The 21,557-nt window shown below is 44.7% G+C and overlaps 3 protein-coding genes across 4 annotated transcripts; 2 read left to right on the top strand and 1 right to left on the bottom strand.

The window, feature by feature from the left end:
* The first annotated feature begins 4,189 nt into the window (after window positions 1–4,189).
* LOC128737726 (gastrula zinc finger protein XlCGF46.1-like) lies at window positions 4,190–5,777 on the top strand. The gene is made up of 4 exons (XM_053832425.1): window positions 4,190–4,323; window positions 4,395–4,514; window positions 4,579–5,488; window positions 5,558–5,777. The coding sequence occupies exons 1-4, from the start codon at window positions 4,222–4,224 to the stop codon at window positions 5,713–5,715; spliced, it is 1,290 nt and encodes a 429-aa protein (XP_053688400.1). The 5' UTR covers window positions 4,190–4,221; the 3' UTR covers window positions 5,716–5,777.
* A 196-nt stretch (window positions 5,778–5,973) lies between these two features.
* LOC128735286 (nucleolar protein 9) lies at window positions 5,974–7,932 on the bottom strand. Its single transcript, XM_053829778.1, has one exon. It carries the CDS (start codon window positions 7,882–7,884, stop codon window positions 5,974–5,976), a length of 1,911 nt encoding a protein of 636 aa, XP_053685753.1. The 5' UTR covers window positions 7,885–7,932.
* A 2,312-nt stretch (window positions 7,933–10,244) lies between these two features.
* On the top strand, window positions 10,245–11,886 carry LOC128737676 (zinc finger and BTB domain-containing protein 49-like). Of its 2 annotated transcripts, none has more exons than XM_053832368.1 (4): window positions 10,245–10,441; window positions 10,519–10,638; window positions 10,695–11,598; window positions 11,670–11,886. In XM_053832368.1, exons 1-4 carry the CDS (start codon window positions 10,340–10,342, stop codon window positions 11,822–11,824), a joined length of 1,281 nt encoding a protein of 426 aa, XP_053688343.1. In that variant the 5' UTR covers window positions 10,245–10,339; the 3' UTR covers window positions 11,825–11,886. The 2 variants fall into 2 exon arrangements, with proteins under 2 accessions (XP_053688343.1, XP_053688342.1); XM_053832367.1 differs by having other exon boundaries at window positions 10,692–11,598.
* Window positions 11,887–21,557: the final 9,671 nt, after the last annotated feature.

Raw genomic sequence — 21,557 nt, 5'->3', positions numbered from 1 at the left:
TAAACCGTTCGCGCAAAGGCTATGTGCCGCAGGCCGATATGTGTCGGGACTCAGACGGTAATCGAACGAACGAACGAACGAACGTGAGGTAATCGAGAGGTGGAAGCAGTATCATGGCGAACACCTTAACAACGATGTAGCTGAACATGAAAGTGACGATATGGCAACAGATCTTGGAGCACGTGCAGAAGACGACAGAATACCAGCCTCCGACCTCCAGAAGAGATTGGTCGGCTGAACAACAATAAAGCGGCTGGGGCGGATCAACTACCGGCGTGCTGCTGAAATACGGTGGGAACGCACTGGCTAGAGCGCTGCACTGGGTCATTGTCAAGATTTGGGAGGAGGAGCTACTACCGGAGGAGTGGACGGAAGGCATCGTGTGTCAGATCTACAAAAAGGGCGACAAGTTGGATTGTTGTAATTACCGCGCAATCACACTGTTGAACGCCATCTACAAGATACTCTCCCAACTTTTATGTCGTCGATTATCACCATTTGCAAAGGAGTTCGTGGGGCAATATCAAGCGGGATTCATGAGTGCCCGTGCCACCACGGATCGCGCTTCGGCAAGTGTTGCAGAAATGTCGCGAATACAACGTGCCCACGCATCATTTATTCATCGACTTCAAATCGGCGTACGACACGATCGATCGAGATCAGCTATGGCAGATTATGCACTACTACGGATTTCCGGACAAGCTAACGCGATTGACCAAGGCGACGATGGATCGAGTATTGTGTGTTGTTCGAGTATCAGGGGCAGTCTCGAGTCCCTTTGGATCTCAAAGAGGGTTACGGCAAGGTGATGGGCTTTCATGTTTGCTGTTTAGCATCGCTTTGGAGGGTGTGATCAGAAGAGCGGGTATAGACACGAGTGGCACGATATTCACGAAGTCCGTCCAGCTTCTTGGTTTCGCTGACGACGTTGACATCATTACACGTACCTTTGAGCGGATGGCGGAAGCGTTCATCGGACTGAAAGCTAAAGTCAAACGGATTGGACTTGTCATTAATGTATCGAAAACAAAATACATGAAAGGAAGTGGTTCTAGAGAAGTGAATGCTGACTTCCCTCTCCGGATTCATTTAGACGGTGGTGAAATCGAGGTGGTAGAAGAATTCGTGTATCTGGGCTGACTGGTTACCGTGGAGAACGACACCAGCAGAGAAATACAAAGACGCATTATGGCAGGAAATCGTGCCTACTTTGGACTCCGTAGGACGCTGCGATCATAAAAAATTCGCCACCGCACGAAGTGAACAACCTACAAGACGCTGATTAGACCGGTAGTCCTTTACGGCCGTGAGGTATGGACTATGCTCGTGGAGGACCAACGCGCCCTTAGTGTTTTCGAATGGAAGGTGTTGCGCACCATCTACGGCGGAGTGCAGATGGAAGACGGAACGTGGAGGAGGCAAACGAACCATGAATTGCATCAGCTGCTTAGGGAACCACCCATCGCACACACGGTAAAAATCGGTCGCCTGCGATGGGCTGGGCACATCGTGAGGATGTCGGACGACAGCCCGGTTAAAAAAGTTTTTAATAATGATCCGACTGGAACGAGACGGCGGGGCGCGCAGCGAGCAAGATGGATCGATGCAGTGGAAGGCGACCTGCGGACCCTACGCAGATTACGTGGCTGGCGAATTGCGGCCATGGACCGAGTGAAATGGAGACGACTTCTTCGTACAACAGAGGAAACCACGGCCTGGAACTGATTAGGTAAGTAAGTAAGTAACTCAACGGAGAAGTTGCCGAAGGAGTTGAAACGAAAGTTAATCTATGAGTGCCCATGGAAGACAGTAATGTCTTAGAACCTGATCTCCAAGAAGTTAAATAGGAAATCAAGTTGTTCAAGACCTACAAAGCCGCCGGTAAGGACTGCCTACCAGCAGAGCTTCATGAAAATAGCCGGAAATCGCTGAAACGGTTCTACAATGAGTTATTTGCAAGACTTTGGAGAAAGAGAAGATACCGGAGGAATAGATGGAAGGTCTGGTTTGTCCCATCTAGTTACTGATACTGCTAGTACCAACTAGTACAGATAATGCACGAACGCGGTTTTCCAGACAAATTGTAGCGCCTAATCAGAGCTACACTGGATCGAGTAATGTGTTTTTTATATTTCGTTTACCATTTCCGACTACGTCGTACAGATCACTAACTTAATGCTAATTTAAATGTTTATTCTAACAATTAACACATTCCTAGACATCGTACCGGGTCAATTTTTCAAATACTTTATTAAGGCAGCAAAGGATGAATTGGAACTGTGATGGGTGCCATTTTCCATGAAGTTGGGAGCGACCAGTTAAAAACGGCGACAATCGGTAAGGCAAGCGAAACGGCGCAGTTTTTCAGAAAAATTGGAGACAGGTCGTTTATTTCGTGTCCTTTCGTTGAGTCGTTGAGATCTTCCAGGGATTTTTGAACTTCATCTGCAGAAGCATTCCGGAAGATTGGTATAAGACGAGATCTAAGAGCCTGCCATTCGTGTTGACAAGATGATTGATTTGCCTCAAGCCCTTGCTAAATCTAGATAAAATTAACAAAAGGGCGAATGTGGCAAATGTAAACAAAACGAGTGAGAGCAGTGAGAGCTACTTTTTGCTGGACCATCATATAGGAAAATCAACCCTCATTCGGTTTGTTTACGCTTGCGACATTCGCCCTTTTGTTAATTCTATCTTCAAATATTGGGTGTGTAAAGTGTTGCTTAATTTTTGCTGAGGCGTGCAAAGGAATATATCCATTATTGTTATCGTTGATGTCAAACCTTAAGTCAAGTAAATTAAAGTCTCCAATTGACTGAATCATGTCCGACTCTGAGGGACGATCCGCAACACATTTTACCACTTCTGCGGGTGCCGAGTACAGTTCGGTACTCGAATTGGGCGGAAGATAAATAGCAACTATATAGATCGAGCAACTTAGAAACTTAGTACGAACTGCGATTTGTTTGAGGTCACTACGATCCGTGAAAACAATGAACCTCGCACTCCATAGCGTTATTGGTCAGGAGACATTTCGTTGTTGTCGATATCAACCCTAAGCCATGTTTCCGTAAAGACAATTGTAGATCGTACTCACAACTCGAGTCGAGCAATTTTAGTCCGCAAACCCCTAACATTCTGAAAGGACACAGAAAAAGTGCAGTGGAATGTACAGGTTTCTGCGCTAGGCGCACCATACCATCGGATGCATCGGAAACACTCTCGAGTCTTTGAGACACGGGAGGGTTGATACAAGGTGACTGTTTATAGTTTATCCTGCACGTTGCTCAACATCGCTTTTGAGAGGATGAGATAGACATGTGCCTACCACGGATGGTAACCGTCGACGGCGGCGAACTACAAGTGGTAGATGAGTTCATGTATCTGTGATTGCAGGCGGCCGCGGCGCATTTAAATCGGGGCTACGTTACCCTTCGCTAAAAGCTACGATCAAGAAGCATATGCCGCCATATGAAGCCGACAATGTACAAAACCCTAGAGTACAAACTGAAAGCGGAGAGTGGCAGAGGCGTAAGAATCACGAGCTACAGGCACGGCTTGTAGAGATTCTAACCGAACATCTGGCAAAACGACCATGTCGAAAGCAATTTACGATTTCTGAGACGACTTGGAAATTTGCTACGAGTGGCCCAAGATCGGATTCAATGAGACGACTGCTTAAAATAGCACGAGCCACTCCGGCTCTATGCTGCTGATAATGATAAAAAGAAAATCACAAAATTAGTATCAAAATAAACTACAATAAACTAATAAACCACGTGTAGTAAAAAAAATAGTTTACCTATAAGTAAAACTGTTTCTTCCCATATTTTATCGTGTACAAAATTTGTTAAAAAAAATCAAAACAACCAGGATTACTGCTAACTAGAGTGACTTTATACAGAGTGGCGACAATGTCAAAATTGGAATGATAATTATCTGTCAGTGTCATTCCAATCGAGCAGACGACCTATCCAACGCGTATGCAGGAAAGAGAAAGAAAAACCTTGGAAACCCCGCATTGCATACATTTGGGATGACTTGTCGCCACTCTGTATATAGTCACTCTACTGCTAACTACTGTCACTTTTCCGCAATGACTGTTTGTTTATGTTTCTAATTCAATCAAAATACAGCTTCTCAGATCAGGCCGTAGTCGAAAAGTGAAACTAAAAGTGAATCGTTCCGAAGAGTGCTGCAAATAGGTTGTCTTCAAAACTAATGACAAGCTGCCGAGCGTGCGGGCAAACCTTAGTTGAGCAGAGTTCCTGTGCAGCTTTGGAGCAGTATCTGAACGAGTACTTTCACTTGACGGCAATTAGGGTATGTACCGTAGGCAGTATATATGCCTAGAACCAACTTCATTAGTCAGTTTCTGCTTTACTTATTACTAGCTCGGCGACTATGAGGATCCTAGCCAAGCAAAAGTGTGCGATGTATGTGCCAGAAAACTGGAAGATTTTGAAAGCTTTCGTAACGTTTGCCTTCAGGTTCACTGGCAGCTGCATAAGCTGGTAAGGATTTTTATCTTAAAATTAAAAAGTTAGACAATCTACAAAAACTAATATTTGTTTCAAGAAAGTGGAAACGTTAGATGCAGACGATGATGCGTTTGCAGTGAAAGTCGAATGTAAACCAGATTTTCCGGACGAGGAAGATCCTATAACAAACGTGTTCAATAAAAATGAAACTGCAGGTAAATGTGCTTCGGTCAAAACCGACAGCAGTGGTGAAAGTGATGAAACCTATGAAAGTAATTCCGAGGAGTACGATTCCCCTTCGGACGAGGACGACGATTCCTCGGAGGAAACGAAAAACCAAGCAAATCCTTCAAAACCAAAAAAGCCACGAGCGAAATGGGGTAGCCTGAAGAAAAAAGAACCCCACGAAAAGCGAGCGCTTTTTCCATGCGATCGGTGTCCTAAGAAATTTTTCCTCCAATACAGGTTGGACGCTCACAAGCGGGCTCATGATGGCCTTAAACCGTTCGAATGTGAGCTATGCAAGAAGGCATTTGCCCGCTCTAACGGGTTGAAGATGCACCGGATACAAAAGCACAGCAACAATCGACTGTGTTTGCCGTGTGATTTCCCCGGTTGTACGTACAAGTACTCGACCCGGCTTGGCTTGCAGAGGCACAAAAAACGGGCGCATGATCCGAATTATGTGGAGCCTCCGGCCACGGCATTTATCTGTGACGTATGTGGGAAAGATTATACTACCAAGGGTGGCTTGAAGACGCATAAATACACGCATAATCCATCGGAAATGCCGTTTGTTTGCGCAGTTTGCGGGAAAAAGTTTCCTACCGTGAACAAACTGAAGGAACACACCATGCGCCATGATGGCATTAAAAGGCACACTTGTCCGCATTGCGGCCTGCAGAAGATCACCATGCACGAGCTGAAGTTTCACATTAAAAATATGCATTCATCGGAACCACGGTCTTTTTCGTGCAAACTGTGCGAGAAACATTTTACTAGTCCTGGTAATAACACATTAGAATATAGTGAATTTACCTATAACATTTTTGTGGATAAATGATTTTCTCTTGTAGGAAGTCTCAGTATGCACGTCAGAATCATTCACCATGGTTTAAAACCGTACGTTTGTTCGATTTGTTCGTTTGCTTTCGGAAGAAGCGACCATCTCAAACGGCACATGCAGGGCCATATGCGGGCTGGTTTGACTAAACCGGAAACCGCGGTAGAATAAACGGAAACCCAGTCGATCCAAATGATTGAACATTAATTGTACAAAATATCGTAATTTGTAAATAAAATTAAAACAGTATGGAGCATTTATATTGTGATCCTTAGCAGGCCTTGATTTATGATTGGAAAATTATTTCGAAATAGTCACAGCATATGTATGAAACCAATCATAATGCTTTGCTATCATTTGGAAATTCTTTTGATTCTATTTTGCAGGTTATTCATCAGTCAAATAAGAAACATCAAACATGTATTAAACTCACTTACGTTTTTTACTGCTTCGTCCGACGTCCACCGCTTTTTCCGCCGGCTGCTGACCGGTCAGCTTTGTATTCTTCCATTGTGCAGGATTTTGCCGGTACCCATCGACTCGCAGCTTTTGGTTAATAATTTTTCCCCATGGTTTGCTGTTCAACTGGCCGACTCGTTCCGAAAGTTCACGTACGATGGCTTCCTTTTGAGCCTGACTTCCAGCGTCATACAGCAATTCCAGCACATGGGAGCCATGAAGAGACAGCGCCAAATCCATGTAGCATCCTTCCAGATGACGAATTAATTTTTCGCGAGATTTTTCACCAACAAACTTGGACCCTACGAAGGCATTAGCAACAAACGAACCCTTCGGATCCGTAAATATCTTTGCCAAATGATCATTTTTTGTATCTAAAATCGCTGCTACCATTTTAATTGGTTTATTAAAATCCAACACGGATTGCAAGATTATCGAACCATGCAGGTTAATCGCGGCAGATGGCTGCTCGGTAAGCACTTCCGGTGGCATTAGCTTGAGAACAGATGTGAGCAGTTTTTCGCCAGCCGTTTCCGAGCAGTGCAGAGCATCCAGCAGTAGTTTCACGAACTTTCCCTGCTGACAGGCTAATCGCGAGCAAGCTTTCGCCAGCGAAGCGACGATCCCAGTATGGCCAAGCTTTAATATTTCCTCCAAACCTTCGTCCAGTTCTGAGAAGATAAGCTCCAGGACGTGTTTATCTGACACGTTATTTAGTAACTTTTGAATCGCAAAGTTCGCCATACGAGATTGGCTTAAAGCCGCAATGTTTCCTTGAAAAACTTTTTTGTACAATTGATTTTTAAGGAAATCAGAATCAACGACCGGTAGCAAAGCTTCCAGCAACCGGATCGAACTGTCTTGTTGAAACACTTTTGGCAGTTGTTTTGTTGACTCAGATTCAGTCTGCTCCGTCTCGTCAGCCGGAGGAGTTTCCGGAAGAAAACTATCGAGTAACTTTTCGCTGAGCTGAAGCAGTTGAAATTTATCCTCAGCACGATCGAGTGAAGCCAGCAAACTCTGCAGCAGGGCGGAAGTAAACTCACTGAAGGGAAGCTCTCCAAATTGAGGCCACGCCAGCAGGCGTGAGCAAAACTCATTAATGAGTTTGAACCACTTGTCGGGTACTACCAGCTTTCGGACCTCTGAAGACTCGCCTTTCCCAATTTTTAGTTCCGCAATTCCAGCCAAATTCAGAATACACTGTCGAATGACATAATTCCCAAATGGGTCCCACACAAACTCCTCCAGATTGTTGAGCAAAAATTTTGCCACTTTCTTCACGAATTTCGCGCACAATTTTCGATGATCAGCGCTAAACTCCTGCGCCAGATTGTAATCAATTTCCCGGCTGATATCCGACCGTTGCTTTTTGGCGGCTGTCCCGTCCTGTTTAACTTGCAGTGCACCAACGCATCGTAGCATCGCTACGAAAAGCAACTTTTGCAGCACATGCGATGCAAATTTATCACAGCAGACGACACGAAAATTATCCCCGAACTGTGTCATTAAATGCTGCAAGGTTACCTCGTCGGTAAAACCGAGCAAGTGCTCCAACACACGGCTACTCAGCTGATTAGAGGCCGTCTTGATCTCCTTACCGCCGATCTGTTCGTACACGTTGTTAGCCATCGTGCAAAGTTCGTCTTCAGTGCCATCCTCACCACCACCACCAATCGCCGTGATGGCTTCCAGAATGCCAACGAAGTAGCTGTACTCTTCCTGATCGAGTTCGGCACCACGACCGAAGCTGTTTTTCCGGCCGAATCCTTTCGCATTCTGCAGGAAACGTTTACCCGCAGATTTACGCTTTTTGTTACGATTTTTTGCGTAGTTGGTACCGACTTGCGGAGCAGACAGATTTTCGGAATCAGTGGCCATTGCACCAGTTAGAAAGAAATATGAAAAATAACCACAGAATAACTACAATAATTTAAATTTTAAACCACTATTCTAAACCATGCCAAATACCGCCGAGGAATGCACGTAAAATAAATAAACAGGTACATGTGTTGTATTTTGTGTTTACTGAGCTTACCGATTTTGAGTGGGGTTGGGGTCTTGGGGTGGTGAGAAAGTTATCGATATTTTCCGCATATCGTTAAATCTTTATCCAGCTTTTTACGAGCCATAATGGCGGATGTGTTCGTAATAAGGTTTTGCACGGAGCACGGGCGAGCATAACCTCACTTCTTTGACGTCTATCAGTGGTTTGTTTACATGGACTTAGAACATGGATTCACATGTTGAAACTGAATATTGCTTAAAGGCCTTACCGGCGGTCAGAAGAGCAGAAAAACTGCCATTCCGAGTAGTTTGGAGGGCGACACTGCTGGATAATACGCTTTTAAAACCTTTAACTTCAATTTATGCATATCGCGTTCCTCTAACATATAGTAAACAAACCACGAGTGGATGTCAGATGGGTTCATTCCGGTTCATTCGTGACGTCACCTTGCAAAACCTTATATTTGAAGGTAGAATTAACAAAAGGGCGAATGTCGCAAGCGTAAACAAACCGAGTGAGGGCTGATTTTCCTATGCTGGGCCAGCAAAAAGTAACTCTCGCCCGTTTTGTTTACATTTGCGACATTCGCCCTTATGTTAATTCTATCTAGAATTTGAACTGCATTTTTGACATTTCCCTAAGGGTACCGCCAGAGTGCAAGCGACATGCGACGCGACGCTATAAACTGTGTTCGTAATATTCGAACAATCTTTTTGACAACTCTGCATCCATCAAAACTATTCGCTATGTAAGCACAAATCGATCTCATGTACTCTCATGAAACTGCAATATGGAAAGTTTGTGAAGATTTGGTGCAAAGTTTTTTCTATCCTTTTCACTCTTTAACAAACATGTGCACCGACTTCACAAATAGCACAAACTTGGGAAGGTGCCAGCACCGTTTCGCGCACATAGCGAATAGTTAGTATATATATACAGTGGACCCCCGTTCGTTTGAACGATTCCTAATGCAAACTAACGGGGTTACTTTTTAATTTGAACAACTGGTAACCCGAAATATGCTGAAACCTGTGAACTGGCCGCCCTGCTCTTTGTTATTGTTTTGGTGGTTTGTTTTAGTTGGCAGTTGCAAGTGCGAATATTGCATTTTCCGATCGGATTTCTATCTTAATCGTTAGGAAAACGAAATGTGAAACCGATTAAACACGCTAGGTCAGTACAAACAAATCGTGTTTATGTGCATTGTCTGCATAAACAAATGATGTCATGTTGAGAATGACATATGAACCATTTTTAATTTGCACGTCGTGCAAACCAACGGGGTTCAAATTAAAAAGCGTTCAGATTAAAAATGGTCAAACGAACGGGGGTCCACGGTACCATCCAAAGTGCGATATCGCTCATAAAAGTGCTATTTTGCATTAAATCGTTTCGGTATCTTCGGCGCACTTTTTCGTTATATTCCAAGTAATAAGTGCGCCGAAGGGACCGAAACGATTTAATGCAAAATAGCACTTTTATGAGCGATGTCGCACTTTGGATGGTACAATTTTCCTTGCAATTGACAATACCTACGTTTTATTTTGTTTTCATGTGATGGCATACATGTTGTGAACATATAAATACAGCAAAGTTTCGTTAATTGGTGGTTCGTTAATTGGGCGGTTCGTTAATTGGGTGTTCGCTAATTGGGCTATGTGACAACTTGAATGTCAAAATTGTATGGAATTTTCGAGTTTAGAAATTTCTAACAACTGTCAGTCGGCCCAATTAGCGAATCAGCTGGAGTGCAGTCATGGTCCAATTAACGAATTCAGGCTGTATTATATTTATTGCATACCCAGATAACACAAAATCGTAATCCAGCTTTTTATGAGCCATAATGGCGGACGTGTTCGTAATATTTGAACAGCATTTTTGACATTTCCCTAATACATCGCACGTTTTCTTTCCACAGATTGCTTTAGTTTTACCGTGGACGCGCGGAAAGAAAACGTGCGATGTATTAGGGAAATGTCAAAAATGCTGTTTAAATATTACAAACACGTCCGCCATTATGGCTCGTAAAAAGCTGGATGCTATTAAATGTCTTCTCCTTCCTCACCTTTTAAAACCACATTGGACCAAAGGGTAAAATATCGATATCGATAACTTCTCGCATTCCAACTAACTAAAAATCGGTAAAAAGGTAAACACAAAAAGATGTTTACGTTTGAAATTTGTTTTGTTTCCCTTTCTTTCTTCAACAGTATTTAGCAGATTAGCAATGAATTTTAGCATGATTATTTAATTATTGGTCGTAGAAAGTTGAAACTAAGTGTCTTGAAAGTGAATCGCTCCGAAGAATATGAAAAATTTGTTAAACTAATGACAAACTGCCGAGCGTGCGGGCAAACCTTAGCTGACCAGAGTGCCTGGTCAGCTTTGGAGAAATATCAGGAGGAATACTTTCACATGACTGCAATTAGGGTAATGCAATACATTGGACGCGTACGCCTAGAACCTACTTTCACCCAATCAGTCTTTGTTTTACTTGGTACTTACAGCTCAGTGATTATGAGGATCCTAGTCAGGCGAAAGTGTGCGACCTGTGTGCCCGAAAACTGCAAGATTTTGAAAGTTTTCGACAGATCTGCCTTCAAGTTCACTGGCAGCTGCAACAGTTGGTAAGAATAAATTTTCGGTTTTTTTCTCTAATCATCTAAAATTTTATTTCTAGAAGGTGGAAAAGTTAGAAGACGATGATTCGTTCACAGTAGCAGTCGAATATTTACCAGACCAAGATGAGGAAGATCCTATACTGAAGGTATTCAATGAAAATGAAACTGCCGACAAATGTGCTTCGGTCAAAACCGACAGTGGCGGTGAAAGTGACGAAAGTTATGAAAGCGATTCCGAGGAGTGTTATTCCCCTGCAAAGGAGGACGACGACTCGTCAGAGGACATAAAAAGCGAGGCGAATTCTCCAATCCCCGCGAAAAAGCCACGAGCGAAATGGGGTAGTCGAAAGAAAAAAGAGCCTCGCGAAAAGCGAATAGTTTTGTCGTGCGATCGTTGCCCAAAGAAATTTTTTGCTCAATATAGATTTGACGCTCATAAGCGGGCTCACGATGGACTTGTACCGTTTGAATGCGGTATGTGTGACAAAGCATTTGCGCGTGTCAAGACGTTGAGGTTGCATCGGAGACAAAAACACAGTAACAATCCACTGTGTTTACCCTGTGATTTCCCAGGATGTCAACACAAGTTCTACACGCGACTTGGCTTTAATAGACACAAAAGACGAGCGCATGATCCAAATTATGTTGCGCCTCCTGTGACGCCATTCATCTGTGATGTATGTGGAAAAGATTTTACTTCCAAGGGCGGTTTGAAGACGCATTCATACACTCATTATCCAGACGAAATGCCTTTCGTTTGTGAAGTGTGCGATAAAAAGTTTCCTACGGTGAACAAAATGAAGGATCATGTTCTGCGCCATAAAGGCATAAAAAGGCACATTTGTCCGCATTGTGGCTTACAAAAGATTACCAGACACGAGCTGAAATTTCATATCAGAAATATGCATTCATCGGAACCGCGGTGTTTCCCATGCACACTCTGTGAGAAACAGCTTTCTAGCAGTGGTAAGAATACGTCGAATATGCAGAATAACAACTTGTTTTTTTAAATTATCAAAATGCTTTCCATTCTGCAGGAGGTCTCAATACGCACGTCAGAACCGTTCACCACGGTTCAAAACCACACGTTTGTCCCTTTTGTTCGTTTGCTTTTGGAAGAACCGATCACCTCAAACGTCACATACGGATCTCATGTGGCGTTGACCGGGTTGGCCAGAAAGCGGTAGAATGAATTGACACGCAAATGATTTGCAGGACATTGATTGCACAAAATATAACAATTTTTAATTTAAAATAAACGAGATAGGTAATTTGATTCTGAGATAATTTGGCGGCCCAGAAAAGGGCCGTTTAGTGATGGTGATAACGATTTTCCGTTCAACAATGATGGACGTCCTAGTGATGTAAAAGGCACGGTGAGAAAAATCATTCTAATATGGACAGAACCGGTCGATGAAAGAACAAGTGAATAATTGTAACTCCTATACTCTCCAACTGAATGGTTCGGGTAAATTTTAGATCAACGGTTCCCATCAGTAGTCCCAGTGGCATGCAAATTGTAAAATATTCGATTTGGTTGGACATCTGGCGGAATATTAATGCAAATCAACACCGAGTCTCCGCTGAATTGAAGCCGCTGATTTGATGTCTTCAAGAAAAATCAGGCAACGAATGAAAATGCCACGCTCAATGATGCACACCATACTCAGATACTTTCTAAATATTGAAAATCGGTCAAAAAATCGCGTTCAAAAACTGTGTATGAAATGGGGAAGGCAAATGAGGAGCGTCCAACATAGCTCTAGCCATCACAAGCCCCTACCTGGCGCCTCTACGTGACGTGACCATACCCGGTAAGGCTTTATTAAGCAACCAAGCTAGGAGGTGCGATGCTATGTAATTCCCGGCTGCCTGATCTCAAAACCGCGATTTTAAGCAGACGGTGGAGTCACACGGCCTTGCTAATGGGTAAGTCTAATATGAGTTATTTTAATTATTTTTTTCGTTTTAGCTTATGTAGCATATATAGTGAAAACTTTGGCCAAAACGAGTTTTAATACTGCACATGGATACCAGACGAAAAAAAATAATTATTGGAAGCACTTATGGAAACTCGAAGGACGCAACTCTATTCCATTCAAAGGACTGCTGTGAGCTTGTTCTATTTTTGCCCATATACACCACATTTCATCTTAATATTATATTATTAATAGTATTATTATTAATATCATATATGTGGAAGGCTGGATGTTGGAGTGGATTCCAACTAGAATCCTTAAGGTCTGAAGCAAATATGTCACTTCTCAATTCTCACAAACAAATCATCACGTGGGTTAAAGTTGGTATAGCGGATTATTATATGGAAGGATCCTAATGCTGGAAGGCGATACTTGTAACCTCGCAATGCGCACAAGTGCCTCTACTTATAAGGCGGCCCAATCTCTTTTGACCCTTCTGTAACAACATTAGTGTGAAATTCATTTGTTAATCAAATTTGAATCTACTGTAATTCTAACTACATACACTGGCAAGTCCTTGAAGTGATGGTGGCTTTTCCCTACTGACGGGTTAGTAAACTTTGTTACCGTCCGGAGCCACTTTACTGACGATGGAATCTGCGTCGAGTGGCGTACGACGAACCAATTTGTGCTCGTTTGACGGTTCGATTGGTGTTTTGTGCCATGCTCTTTGCGCGTCTGTAGTGCAAACCTGAGCGCCTGTTCCCCAGGTGAGGGGTGGCTCAAACAGTCTGTCAGTCAAACGTCTGTCTCGGAGCGAACGGCTTGCTCTATCCCGCAAGCTACACCTAAAATGGCAGATGCATCAGCGAGATGCAGACATCGCGACCCCGGTAAGGTAGTACACCGAAACCCTCATTTACCACGACAAACGAAAATGAAATATGGAACGGATCATTCGCTCAATCGGCATAGAACAGGGAAAGAACAAGGAAACGATAATAAATAGCGATTGCAAAATTGTTTACTTGGAGCTGGAATGTCGGAACTCTCCATGAAACGGTATCGGCACGAACTGGCTTGCTTGCTCGGGAGTTGCATCGACTCGGAGTTGAGATCACTACTATTCAGAAAGTTTGATGGGCAAATTCCGGAGGAAGAGAGTTCCGTGCAGTAGATCCTATTGCAGATAATTCTTTCAAGTACCACATCTACTACAGTGGCGTAAGGAAGGTAGAGTGTTCGTAGTGTTGAGAAAGCAAAAGCAACGAGTTATCCGGTGCAGGCCCATAGATGACCGTATATGTGTGTTGAAATACTTCAACTACTGCCTAATCAACGTCTACGCACCGACAAATGATAAATCCGATGATGGTAAGGACTAGTTCTTTTAATAGACTCGAGAGGAGCTATGGAGAGTGCCCGAAACATGACGCGAAAATCATACGCAGATCGGAAGGGAGGAATTCTTCCGTCTTGTCATTGGAAGACATAGCCATAGCCACATCTGTCGACCAACGATAACGGCTGAGGCCTATAAATTTCGTCGTGGCGAGAGAAATGGCCATCTGTAACACCTACTTCTCGCCTCTGAATATACGGAAACACACCAAGAGGCATCCAAATTGGGACTCGAGCTTTCAGATCGATCATGTCTTGATTGACGGTCGACGCTTTTTTCGAATGTCATCGATGTACGGTCTTTTTGGGAACCCAATATCGACTTTGACCCCTATCTCGTCGTGTGTAAGATTCACTCAAGATTATCGAACGCGGCGAATGCTCACACTCGCACTGTGACGGTGCTACGTTTCAACATCTAGCGGTTGAAAGCGTGGCAGCGGAATATGTCAGATACCTTGATCTACGAATCGCGGAACAACAAGACGAAGGCAAAGAAGGTATAAGTGGGCTGTGGAGGAACCTCAATGGTGCCATTGAAACAACCGCGAGGAAGGTGGCAGCCACGAAGGCGTGTAAGACAGCGTAATAACTGGTTTGATGTCGAATGCCATAGAACGACAGATGAGCACGACACGCCGGGACAGAGAAAGGTATAAGGAGACGACCTGCGGAAAAAAGAACTCACCGTCTAAAACCCGCAAGTGCTCTAGGAGCACATGCTCGTCGGCGCACAGGAGATTTGCCAGCAACGACTCACGGAGATTCTACAGTACGGTGAGGACCAGGAATTGTGCCATGTCTGTGATGTGCAATGATAACACTACTTAGCAACCTACTAAACGGCGGTAGCAGCCAGGTATACGGAGAACTTCTCATGTTGAATGGAGAGGTAAATACGGAGACCAGCAGAAACAGGATGGGAATTGTGAGCGATGGCCAAACTGTGAAGTCATCAACACAAAGAGGTTAAGAAGGTAGTCAGTGAGCTGAATAACGGTAAGGCTGCTGGGAAGGACGGTACGGCTGTACGAAGTACAACTCACCATTTTCAGAATCTGAGAGGAAAAACAAATACCGGAAGTGTGGTTGGATTGCCTCATTTGCGCGATTTTTTAAAAAGGACATCAAGTCGAGTGTAAAAACTGTAATATAATGCTCAATTCTGCCTCTGAGGTGCTTTCCCGTATCCTGTTCTGTAGAGCGAGACCGTTAGGGGAATCGTCGGCGAGTACCAAGCTGGTTTTCGTCAAGTTGCTCCACGATGGATCAGATGTTTACCCTGCGTCAATTAAGACTAGTTCCGGGAGTGCAACTTGCAGGTTCATCATCTGTTTGTGGACGTTAAGGCAGCGTACGATTCAGTCAGAGTAGTGACAATAATGTATGGTTTCCGCAGGGGCGGACTGGCCTACCGGGCAACCAGGCAAATGCCCGGTGGGCCCCAGTAAAAATTTCGTCTTTACACAAAATGAGATTTTCCAAAATTTTTATTCCAGTTAAACTCTTTCTAAACTCTTTCCATTTAAGTAAAGCTGTTGGGATCCAAGCTCTGAAAATATTACCAGTTTCAATTCTGAGTATTTAAAAGTAGAATTAGTATTTCATCCGCAATAATTTGACTACTCATAAATATTGAACTGTCGGCTCCATACTTAGTTTACTTCAGTGGCGACGGTCCGTTATCGATCCTGCGCCGAATGAGTTATGCAACCTTTCTTCAACTGAACGTGCAATGTCTACTCCGAAGTCTACGGCCTCTTCTTGATTCTCTGCTTAAAATAATTTTGCCTACTCTTTCGTCGAGCATTCTCCACAACAGCATATTTGCATTCTTAATACAGCTCGTGGTTCATGCGCCTGCGCTACACTCCATTTTGGATTTTGCAAAATTTTACGCTAAAACCCCAAGCATTCGTCGATCAGCTTCTTTTAGCGTCCATGATACATGTCCGTAAAAAGCCACCGAAAGGATTGGTGTTCTCTAGAGCGTCAGTTTTATGCGAATTTGCAAGCTACGGGACTTCAGCTACAAAATGTAATGCGTAAATGCGTAAAGGCCAATTCGTAGCTGCAATTATTAGTCGTTTTATTTGCGACTTACATCAATGTCACATGTCACGAGCATACCAAAATATATACAGTTTCTCTTCGGCACCAACACAATTTGGATTTCCACATCATGTACTTCGTTTTGGCGGTGTTAATGGTAAGTCGCAATTTCACAGTAAATGACCTAAAGGCTTCTTTCTCTGCTCTACTTTTGATTTCGGTGATATCGACGTCAACCGCAAAATCAAAAAGCACGTGAGGTCTCATCTGCTATTCTGACTCATAATTTTTACTCATCCAGCGTCACACGAATCAACGTAACTAGTTCTATGAGAAAACCATGTCCTAGCGGTAACTATCACAGCGCATTTCGTTTGACTGAATCGTATGCCGCTTTGAAATCCATAAAAATATGATGAGTCTGCAAGTTGTACTTCCGGAACTCGTCAGTTACTAGACGCAGGGTAAATATCTGATCCATCGTGAAGCGACCCTCATGAAAACCAGCTTGGTACTCGCCGACGAAGAACTCCGCTAACGGTCTCAGTCTAAAACACAGGACAGGGAGAGCACCTGTCACCTATGGCAAAATTCTTGCGCCTGACCGTTTTGTCTCCTCTGGACTAGCGGGCAGGGGCTTTTCGTACTGGCGTTTCTAGACGGTGAGCTCTTTTTCCGCAGCTTTACCAGGACGAACCAAAAAGATTCGCGCAGAGTCTCTGGGATTCCTCACCTTGGAATCGTTCGTCTGCTTTGCCAATGAAATGGATATTGTCGATAGAACAACATTTAATTTAATTTTATTTCACCATCTTCGACTACGTCGTACAGATTGTTTACTTAATAACTAATTTAAGCCTCGGATTCTATTACTAAACACATTTCTAGACAGAGTAAAATCGAACACATTACAAACATCGTTGAAGGAACGCAAACAGTCATTAAAACAATTATTCACACCATATTTTGTTCTGTGGAATTGGATGGCCAATAACGGTGGATTCCGAAGCCGACGGTATCTGGTACAGGAGTTCCGGGCAATCCACATTGCCTGTTATAAGGTCGAATATAAATAGACGCTGCTGTTTGACGCGCCGGACTGCGAGTGTATCCAGCCTAATCAGTTGACAACGGTCTATGTAACTGGGAAGATTGACTGGATCATTCCACGGTAGCTGACGCAAGGCGAATCGCAATTTTTTTTTCTAAATTCGCTCAATCGCAAGGATCTGTGTTACGTGTACAGGAGCCCAAACCGGGGAAGCATACTCCAAAATGATGCGTACGAGAGAGCAATACACTCAAGTACTTTTTTTACACGGTTTTATTGACAAATATTGAGAACGGGGCTATTTAGGGACCATTAATTTATTTCTCAATACGTTTGGGAGAGGCCCGACATTCGTCACGTATTTTGTAAATGGTCCCTGAATTGCACCGTTCTTGAGTAATCGAAAAAAAACCGTGTAAAAAAAGACTCCAGTGTATAGCGTCTTGAGGCAATAAACGTCAGTGAATCCAGACACATGGCGTCGCATAAAACCAAGCACGGTGTATGCTTTAGCAGTGACTCTACTTATATGCTCGTCGAACCTCAATTTAGAGTCAATAGTAACGCCTGATGCCTGGTGCTGATTGAACAGCTGGAACCCCGCAAACTCGGCATCGTAGCTCTGCAGGAAATCTGTCGCAAAGGAGAGAAGGTATGGAAGATCCGTGGTGGAAAGGCCCAGTTTTACCAGAGCGGTGGCGCTACCAACGAACTGGGAACGGGCTTTGTAGTGCTGGGCGGAATGCAGGATCGCGTGATAGATTGGAAGGCGATCAACGAGAGAATGTGTGTATTGAGGATAAAGGGCCGTTTCTTCAATTATAGCATCATTAACGTGCACTGCCCGCACGAAAGTAGACCCGACGATGAGAAAGAAGCGTTCTACGCGAGACTGGAGGCTACGTACGACAGCTGCTCGTCACGGGACATCAAGATCGTCATCGGGGATATGAACGCCCAGGTCGGTAGGGAAGAAATGTATAGACCGGTGGTAGGACCCCATAGCCTGCAACACCGACACAAACGATAACGGCCAACGATGTATAAACTTCGCAGCTTCCCGAGGCCTGGTGATCCGAAGTACCTTTTTCCCGCGCAAGGATATCCACAAAGCCACCTGGAGATCACCTGACCAACGTACAATGAACCAAATTGACCACGTTCTCATAGAGGGCCGGTTCTTCTCTAACATCACGAACGTACGCTCCCGTCGGGGTGCGGATATTGATTCTGACCATTACCTAGTAGCAGTACATGTGCGCTCAAAGCTGTCCACCGTATACCGGACACGTCAAAGCCGCCCTCCTCGGCTGAACATCAGGCAGCTAGATAACCCACAAGCTGCCGAGAACTACGCGCGAGTACTGAATGAGGCTCCACCAAGCGGTGGAGGAGAAAAAAAACGCTTGGAAAAATTATCTAAGTATTGCCACTAGAGAGAACCTGGCCAAGTACCGACGAGCTAGGAACCAGTTGACCACGATCCTGAGGAGAAAAAAGCGCCAAAAGGAGGACAGAGATCGTGAAGAATTAGAACAACTATTCCGAGCTAATGACACGCGCAAGTTTTATGAGAAGGTGAACCAAACTCGGAAGGGCTACACACCGAAACCTGACATGTGTAGGGACGAGGGAGGGAATCTAATTACAAACGAGCGCGAGGTGGTCGACAGGTGGAAGCAGTTCTTCGATGAACACCTCAATGGCGAAGTCGCAGAAGGAGGCGGAACGGAAATTAACCTAGGAGCGCCCATGGAAGATAGTGATGTCCTAGTACCTGATCTCCAAGAAGTCAAACGAGAAATCAGGTTGCTGAAGACCAATAAAGCCGCTGGGAAGGACCGCCTACCGGCAGAGCTTTATAAACATGGCAGGAAAACGCTAGCAAAGGCTCTACACTGGGTTATTTCGAGGATTTGGGAGGAGGAAAAGCTACCGGAGGAATGGATGGAAGGAGTGGTTTGTCCCATCTACAAAAAGGGTGCTCGGCTAGACTGCTGCAACTATCGTGGTATTACGCTGGTAAATGCCGCCTACAAGGTACTCTCCCAGATCCTGTTACGCCGGCTGTCACCGATAGCACAAGGTTTCGTAGGGAATTATCAGGCGGGTTTCATGGGGGCTCGCGCAACTACGGACCAAATGTTTACTATCCGACAGATCTTGCAGAAATGTCGGGAGTACAACGTGCCCACGCATCACATCTTTATCGATTTCAAAGCAGCATACGATACAGTCGATCGAGACAAGCTATGGCAGATAATGCACGAATACGGTTTTCCGGACAAACTGACGCGACTGATCAGAGCTACATTGGATCGAGTGATGTGTTTCGTACGCATCTCTGGGACACTCTCGAGTCCCTTCGAGACGCGACGAGGGTTGAGACAAGGTGACGGTCTATCCTGCATGCTGTTCAACATCGCTCTTGAGGGGGTGATCCGACGAGCGGGCATTGAAACGAGAGGCACGATTTTTACCAAGAGTAGCCAACTTCTAGGCTTTGCAGATGACTTCGATATCATAGCCAGGAACTTTGCGACGGCGGAGGCAATCTACGCCAGACTGAAAGCGGAGTCTAGGAGAATTGGGCTAAAAATAAATGCGTCGAAGACCAAATACATGAAAGGAAGAGGCTCAAAGGAAACAAATGTTCGCCTCCCACGGACGGTAACCGTTGACGGCGACGAACTAGAAGTGGTAGAAGAGTTCGTGTATTTGGGATCGCTGGTGACCGCGGACAACAACACTAGTAAGGAGATCCAGCGGCGCATCCAAGCGGGAAATCGGGCCTATTTTGCCCTTCGTAAAACGCTACGATCAGGAAGCATACGCCGCCGCACGAAGCTAACAATGTACAAAACCATTATTAGACCGGTAGTTCTTTATGGACTTGAAGCCGTGACGCTGCTTACGGAGGACATACGCGCCCTTGCCGTGTTTGAGCGGAAAGTGCTGCGGACGATATTTGGCGGAGAACAAACTGAAAGCGGAGAGTGGCGGAGGCGTATGAATCACGAGCTACAGGCACTGCTTGGGGAGACTCCCATCGTACATCTAGCGAAAGTTAGCAGGCTACGGTGGGCCGGACACGTCGTAAGGATGCCGGACGACAGTGCGACGAAAACGGTCCTCTTCAACAACCCCACCGGCACCAGGAACAGGGGGGCCCAACGTGCACGATGGCTCGACCAGGTCGAAAGCGATTTGCGACTTCTGAGACGACTAGGAAATTGGCGACGAGTGGCCCAAGACCGAGTTGAATGGAGACGAGTGCTTGAAACAGCACGAGCCACCCCGGCTCTATGCTGCTGAAGAAGAAGAAGTAACGCCTAGGTCGAGAATAGAGTTAACACGTTCCAGACAATCCGGTCCCATGCTGTATTGATGAAGAAAAACGGTGTTACGGCGACTGTATGATATTACTTTACACTTATTGCTGTTAACACGCATGCCGTTGTCACTACACCAGACTAGCAGACGATTAATATCCTGTAGTGCGACACAATTGGCAGGGGAACCAATCACCCGAAAGATTTTTAAATCGTCAGCAAACGATAATTTCGATGATGACAGCAGCTCGACCAGGTTATTAATATAAATTATAAAGATGAGCGGGCCAAGCACACTGCCTTGAGGGACACCAGACGATATGACATCTGTGGTGGTGGCTGAACAAACTAAAACTCAAAGTAGCTAAGATTGGGTTGAAAAAAAAATGCGTCCAAACCGCTAATATGACGCACACGCTAGAAGGTGATGACTCGGTCCTAATAACGACTGAGTTTGTTTTGTTTGGAGCATCGAGCCGCTATGCTGCCCGTTCTCTCGGTACTCGACACTCGAGAGTGCCTGAGTCGAGTCGAGTTGCACGACATGACTTGCAAAATAGAGCCCATAGTCTTTCGATTTACTGTCCTTGTAACGAAGATGTCTTTTGAGTAGATGTCGTTTTTTGTATTAATTTACTATCATGAGAATATTGCAAACTGGGGACTCACTAATCTCTGATTAGTGCGACGCTGGATGGATCAAAACCACGTCCAAATTTCGTGACCACCTAACCTGCTATTCAAAATTGCCTTGGAAGGTACGATATGAAGAGCAAACGTGGAAAAACGGTACTTTCATCACCAAATCTCACATGGTTTTTGGCTGATGGGCCAGAAGCAGTCACAACGATGTAAACCGCGAAGTGAAACGACGAATTATTGCAGCCGCGAAAACTGGCGCTCTACAGGACACTAATATTCCCAGTGGCCCTTTACGGAAATGAATCACGGACGCCAAAGAAAGCTGTGTTTGGGGGTTTTGTGCGTAAAACTCTGCGATCAATACTTGGGTATGAAATGGGGAAGGCAAATGAGGAGCGTCCAATATAGCTCTAGCCATCCCAAGCCCCTACCTAGCGCCTTCGCGTGGCCATATACCTGGTAATGCTCTTTTGAGTAGCCAAGCGAGGTGCGATACTGGGTGGTTTCCGGCTGCCTGATCTCAAAATC

Source organism: Sabethes cyaneus, chromosome 2, assembly GCF_943734655.1.
Source record: "Sabethes cyaneus chromosome 2, idSabCyanKW18_F2, whole genome shotgun sequence".
Lineage (NCBI taxonomy): Eukaryota > Metazoa > Arthropoda > Insecta > Diptera > Culicidae > Sabethes > Sabethes cyaneus.
The sequence above is the reverse complement of the archived record's forward strand: the minus strand, read 5'-3'. Positions and strand labels throughout refer to the sequence as shown.